We start from the raw sequence: 6616 nt of genomic DNA on the forward strand, positions 1-6616 counted from the left end.
CCTTCAACCTCGTGCAGCCGCCGGAATGCACAAGTACGTCGCGCTCGGCTCGGACGTGTATAAACTAACCACAGTAGAAACCATAATGCCACAAACCTATATCATGTTGATGGATAAATTGGTATAATTCAACATTCGCAACAATTATACAAAAATGAGCGTTGATTTGTGCACTTATGACGTTGAGCTGCTTAATTTGCGACGCCGTTGGCCTTCTTGGCAGTCTTCTTCTTGGTCACCTTCTTCGCCTTGGGCTGGGGCTCGGCGTCCAATGTCTCGGCGGCATGCTGCACTGACGCGTCCACGTCGACAACGGGCTCGGCTACGATGGTCCCGGGAACGTCGGCGACGCTCGTCTTGGGTGCTTCGTCGACGACCGTGGGCGCGTCTGGAACGACAGCGCCGGCAAGCGCCGGTACCTCGGCCGTCGCTTGGACCTCGGGCTCCACGGGCGCTGCTTCAGCGACCGCTGCCGCGACGTCGCCCACCTTTTCGATCACAGCGTCTGCATGTTGCGGTTCTTCCACTGAAGCGACGGTGTCGATCTGGTTGTCGACGACAGGCTCGACCACGGGCACAGCAGCATCAACCACTACCGTAGGCGCCTCGGTCACCGCCTCGACGATCGCGTCCGGGTTGCGCAGACTGTCCATGATGCGGACCAGCGCCTGCACGGTGCGACTGAGGTCGGCTTCGGTGTGCAAGTACGAGATGAAGAAGCGCAGTCGGCACTTGCCCTCCTCGACGGCCGGGTGCACGATCGGCTTGACGTTGATCTTCTCTTCGTCGCTCAGCCGCATCGAGAGACGCACCGTCTCGACCGTCCCGCCAATGTACACGACCACCACGCACGCGCCACGGACGTTCGTGCCCACGTCGAGCTTGGCCGCCACGCACGCGTCGTAAAAGAAAGCGCTGAGTTCCTGGAGACGCACCGACCGCTGCGGCTCGTCGCCCATGAGCTGGACGGCCTTGAGCGCCGCGCCGGCGTTGGCCGGACCGAGGCCCACCGAGTAGACAAAGCCGCCCGCAGAGTACTTGAGGTAGTCGACCACGGTCTTGGTGGCGAGGATAAAGCCGCCCACAGACCCGAGCGACTTGCTCATCGTGCCCATGCGCACGTCGACGTCGGTGGTCGGCACGTCAAAGTACTCGCACATGCCCTTGCCCGTCTGGCCCATCGTGCCGAACGAGTGCGCTTCGTCCACAAACAGAATGGCCTTGTGCTGCTTCTTGAGCGCGACAAACGCCGGCAGATTCGGCACGTCGCCGTCCATCGAGTACACGCCCTCGATCACGATCAGCACGCGCCGGTACTTGTGCCGGACCGACTTGAGGATGCGCTCGGCGGCGGCCACGTCATTGTGCGGGAACGCCAGGATCGTCGCGCCACTGAGGCGCTGGCCGTTCACGCAGCTGTTGTGGTTGAGGATGTCGCACAGAATGAGGTCGCCCTTGCCGACAAGCGCCGCGATCGTCGTCACGTTGGTGACCCAGCCGCCCACAAACAGCACGGACGCCTCGGCGTCAAAGTGCTTGCACAAGGCGGCCTCGAGCTGCGTGTTGATGATGTTTTGGCCCACGATCGGCGACGAGCTCATGCCCGTGCCGTACGTATCGATGGCGTCCTTGGAGGCCTGCGCCGTCGCGGGGTGCGACGCGTACCCGAGGTAGTTGTACGTGTTGAAGTTGAGCTGCTTCTTCTTCTCGGCTGTGAGCACGTCCAAGTACGGCAGCACGAGACCGGCGTCCGTGAGCTCGCTCAGCTGACCGCGGAGGTGCTGGACCTCGGGGAAGCATTCGAAATCGTAGCACTCGGCCTTGATCTCGCCGTTCTCGTCGACGTACGAGCCTTCGGGGAGCGTCGACTCTTGCGTCTCGAGCTCGCCGGTGGCGAGACCCGGGGCATTGGCGAGCTTGGCCGGCGTATCAAACTGGAAGAAGGCCGACGGCGGCACGACGCAGCCGAGGAACTCGCCGAGCTCGGCGCTGAGACCGACAATGGCCACCGAGTCCATGCCCAGGCAGGCCCACGGTGTGTCCGGGTCGATGTCCGAAGCAGCAGGCGTCGGCGAGGCTTGACTGTCGGCATCTTCGCTCGACGTCTCGCCTTCGTTGTTTTCCTGGGCGAGGCGCTCAAGCAGCCACGCCACAATCTCTTCCGGTGTCTTGATCACCGCCGGCGTCGATGCAGCTGCGTTCTCATCCGAAGCGACCTCAGGTTCGGCCACGGGCTTGGGACGGCTCTCGATGACGCCCTTATGCATGTACTGGGCGGCGAGCGTGTTGTCTTCAAACTTGGCCTTGGTGCCACGACGCTGGATCTTGCCGCTCGTCGTCTTGGGGATACTGCGAGGACGCAAGAGGACGATCGAGGCGCAACGGAGCTGGTGTTCCGACAGCACCGACGTCGCAATGGCGTTGGCGATGGCGCGGAGCTTGTCCTGGTCCTTCTTGAGGTCCGAGCGCATCTCAGCAACGACAACGAGAGCTTCTTCTTGGTTGGACGTCTCGATCGAAAAGGCAGCGACACAGCCAGGGCGAACCTCGGCGTCAGCCAGCTCGGCCGTGTGCTCAACATCTTGGGGGCAGACGTTGCGGCCACGGACGATGATGAGATCCTTGAGACGGCCAGTGATGAACGTCTGGCCGTTGCGAAGGAAACCCATGTCACCAGAGCGCAACCAGTGCGACTTGTCGAGGATCGTCACGTCGCCAGAGCGGAGAAAGTGGCTCTTGTCCGAGCTACCCACCGACTCGCGCTTGTGCTTGGGGTCCTTGAGCGTCGCCTGGAACTGCTCTTTCGTGTACTCGTCACGGTGCCAGTAGCCCTTGGCGACGCTCGGGCCTTGGATCCAAATCTCACCGACGGCGTTGTCCTTGAGCTGCACATGCGTCTCGGGGTCGACGACAATGACGCGGAAGGTCGGCATGGGAATACCACAGCCGACAAGCGTGCACGTATCATTGGCGTTGTAGCCCTTGGCCGCAACGACCGCAGTCTTCTTCTGCTCCAGCGCGCTCTTCTTAAGGACGAGGACAGTCGGGTCCTGGAGCTTGTACGGGTCTTGGCCCGTCACAACGAGAGTCACCTCGGCGAGGCCGTAGCCGCAGTTGAACGTCTTGGGGTTGAAGCCCGCGGGCAGGAACTTGTCGGTAAACGATTCCAGCGACTCGATGCGAATGGGCTCGGCCGCACAAATGCACTGCTTGAGAGAGCGCAGGTCGAGCTTGGCGACTTGGGCCTTGGACGTCTTGCGGGCCACGAGTGCGTAGCCAAAGTTTGGGGCGCACACGTGCGTGCCCTTGTACTTGGAGACGGTACGCATCCACAGCGCAGGGTCCTTGATGAACGCCAGCGGCGACATTGAGATACACCGAGCACCTGGACAAGTGCAAAGTGAGAAAGGCCAAGTGCAAAGTGGGATCGAAGTGCATACCAGTCGAACACGGCACGAGGATGAAGCCGACGAGGCCCATGTCGTGGTACGACGGCAGCCAAGACACCATCGTGTCGTCTTCGCGGATCGACGCCCACGTCTTGAGCTGCGCGTGGATGTTGCCGTGCGAGATCATGACGGCCTTGGGCTCGGACGTCGAGCCGGACGAGTACTGGAAGAACGCAATGTCGTCAAAGGTACACTCGACCGGCGTGTAGCTGTACAAGGCCATCGTTAAACGTACTGCCATGATCCATGAAGGTTGTACCGATCAGCCATCGCCGACGAGATCGAGTCGGTCGAGAACCACTGGATGTCCTTGGGCCATGTGACCGAGCTCGAGAAGTAGCTCTTGGCGGTCGCGAGCTGGGTGGCCATGTAGTACGCGCGGTTGGTCAAGATGACCTTGGCGCCTGAATCGTCGACCATGCGGTTAAACTTGGGGAGGTCCTTGGCGAGCGTGCCCGGGTACGGCGGGTAGACGGGAATGCCGATCGCACCGGCGTAGAGGCAACCCCAAAAGCCCATGGCAAAGTCGAGGCCTGGTGGGTAGCAGAGCATGACGCGATCGCCCTTCCGGAGCGCTACAAGATGGATGCATGAGTCATCGTAGGGTACCAGTGATGATAGGTACAAGCATCTTGCTGCAAAGTGGCGGCGACACGGCGGGCGGCGCGGTCCACGTCAGCAAAGTTCATGACAACGCTTTCCTTGCCAGCGTCGTCGAGGAAGACGTACACGACCTTATCAGGCGTCTCTTGGGCCCGGCGTTTGAGAAGGTCAACGATGGACGCTTCGGCGGCAAGGCCTTCGTGCGCCTTGGTCGTGCGTGCGCGCTTGGCCTTGGGCGCTGGTGCGTCGCTGGTGGTGGCGGCTGGTATGGCTGGAAGCCCGCGCTCGACGACGTCGTCGTGCTTGCGCTTCCGCGAAGAGAGGTAGGCCGCAGTACCTAGCGCGACGGCCGCGAGGGACGTGGCGACGGCGGCGCTGGCAGTGTCGAGCATGTACGCTTGCATGCTGCTGCTGGTGCTGCTGGACTGCGTCAAGGCAAAGTGGGGTCGGCCGTATCGAATCCAGCAAGCTCGTTCATTGGCTGAAATAGACATCGCAAGTGATCTGGAAGAGAGACCGCGGTATAGTCAATCCAAGTCATCCAGTACCAAACTTGAGGCTAAACGCACGCCATTATTTCGTCGCGCGCACTAATCAGGTCTTTATGAATCCGATCTCAGCCACCTATAAACGATACGAGTTAACTATACAAAGATACATGCATAGATCTACCATGATGCGCGTCAAGTAAGCGGACATGCACAGGCGGGCGCCGGGGGCCCACGGTCTCAAGTGGCGTGTTGTTAGACGAGCAGCACGGGGTCGAAGCGAACTTTAAAGAGTGCATGGCGTTCTGGAGATTACCCGTTAAGTACGACGAAGCTTCAAGGTGCACTGTGGCCCAACGGATCTTCGTCCCTTCAACAAGGTTGCAGCGACCCAGAGTGCGACGAGCGCTGCGTCGTTCGTGGGTGCACTTGCATTCACCGTCTCGGCGGTGAGATCCCTGCATTAGGTCCACACGCGTTAAGAGTGCCTGCCTTCAAACCGCCGACTGACTGTATCGACAACGCGTGACAACGTGATTGGGTGCTCCAAACTCAACAGCATCCTTTGAGTTTCGCGAGCCTAATCACGTTGTCCCGCGTTGTCCAACCGGTTATTTTAACCGGTTTATCCAACCGAGGAACCAGGGTTGGCTAGTCGAGTATCACGGCTCAGGGGCAAGCGAAGGGGGCACTCATGCCGCGTGAGCAGGAAGCGCAATAAATGCATTGTGGAAGCGATCGGCGATAACGCACTCGGTCGAGCAGGTGTTACTGCCTCTGTAGAAGACAAGGTAACGTTACACGGATGCTACAAAAAGGACGTGGACAAAGCTGTTGCCCAGAAGCCGCCCAGCAAACCCATGCGGCCATCGGAACATGAGCTCACAGATCGCATGCCACTGGAGCTCCTATGACAAATCGCTCTTGGTCCAATCAAGGTGTTTCTAGATATATAAGAAGCCTTGGTCTACTACACGTCGAGGCCTTGGCGCTGCACGACTGCCAGTCTTGGCGTCTAAAGACGCTTGTCGAACAAACCGAAGAGGCTGCCTCGTCAGTTTGCTGTCACCAGCCCAGGTGTCCATCCTCGCGATCTTGCACAAATATATGGATTCCTCCACGTCTCACAAGCCAACAACGTCGGGTTCAATCAAAAATTCCCTCAATTCAATGCAACCGCTTCTATATACAAGGAGTCGTTAGAAAAATGCCACTGCCAACTCCTTTGTAACAACGTATCTAGCTCTTTCCTGAAGGAACTTATCTCGACCCTGTCGAGTTGACACCGGCGCGGTGACGCACCTCTTGCTCGCATATCATTTCATACAAACGCTCAGCTATTTTAAAGTTTCGTGCGCAATCTAGGTCGCCCCGCCGCCACCTGGCAGCCTCCCAGAGCTTATCCGCGGACGAAACCCGCGCCGAAAAAGACACGGCAGTCAATTCCCAAGTTGCACCGCCGCTACGAGTACTCACAGTAGGATGGTCAAGCCGACGTTGATTGTCGACACGATCAAGCTCGCGCTTGTCGCGTTCCTTACGATGCTCCTCAACATGCTGCAGCCATCGTCGTCCAAGGCGCTCGAGTCGTCCGTCGATTCGCTCTGGGCCGACGACGAGGAGAAGGTCGTGACGACGCCGTCGAGCAAGACGCGCAAGACCAAGGCGCGTCGGGCCAAGACCAAGGTCGAGAACGAAGCCATCGTGGACATCCTCAAACGCCGCGCCCTCGAGACGCCCGACAAGGTTGTCTACACCTTCCTCGACGACGCCGGGAAGGAGAGCGTCAACCTCACGTTTGCGGACGTCGACCGTGCTGCCCGCCGCGTGGCCGCCACTTTGCAGCAAGATGCAGGTATGCCTATCGATGCTTTGACAATGGTTCAAGGTGGAGCTAGGTTTGAAGAAGGGCGACCGCGTCATGCTCGCGTATCCTCCGGGCCTCGACTTTGCCATGGGCTTTTGGGGTTGCCTCTACGCTGGTGCGATCGGCATTCCCGTCTACCCGCCGTACCCGGGCACGCTCGCCAAGGACCTCCCCAAGTTTAACCGCATGGTCGACGATTCAGGCGCCAA

General features: G+C 59.7%; 2 protein-coding genes across 2 annotated transcripts; one reads left to right on the forward strand and one right to left on the reverse strand.

Annotated features, from left to right (window-relative positions):
- Window positions 1-88: 88 nt before the first annotated feature.
- SDRG_04932 (hypothetical protein) lies at window positions 89-4536 on the reverse strand. The gene is made up of 4 exons (XM_008610625.1): window positions 4075-4536; window positions 3709-4024; window positions 3441-3658; window positions 89-3385 (listed from the first exon to the last, which is right to left on the reverse strand). The coding sequence occupies exons 1-4, from the start codon at window positions 4454-4456 to the stop codon at window positions 192-194; spliced, it is 4110 nt and encodes a 1369-aa protein (XP_008608847.1). The 5' UTR covers window positions 4457-4536; the 3' UTR covers window positions 89-191.
- Window positions 4537-6022: 1486 nt separating this feature from the next.
- SDRG_04933 (hypothetical protein) lies at window positions 6023-6589 on the forward strand (the record flags this gene model as incomplete). The annotated part of the gene is made up of 3 exons (XM_008610626.1): window positions 6023-6395; window positions 6439-6522; window positions 6573-6589. 3 exons carry the CDS (start codon window positions 6023-6025, stop codon window positions 6587-6589), a joined length of 474 nt encoding a protein of 157 aa, XP_008608848.1.
- Between the last annotated feature and the right edge of the window lie 27 nt (window positions 6590-6616).

Source organism: Saprolegnia diclina (genome assembly GCF_000281045.1).
Source record: "Saprolegnia diclina VS20 unplaced genomic scaffold supercont1.12, whole genome shotgun sequence".
Taxonomy (NCBI): Eukaryota; Oomycota; class Saprolegniomycetes; order Saprolegniales; family Saprolegniaceae; genus Saprolegnia; species Saprolegnia diclina.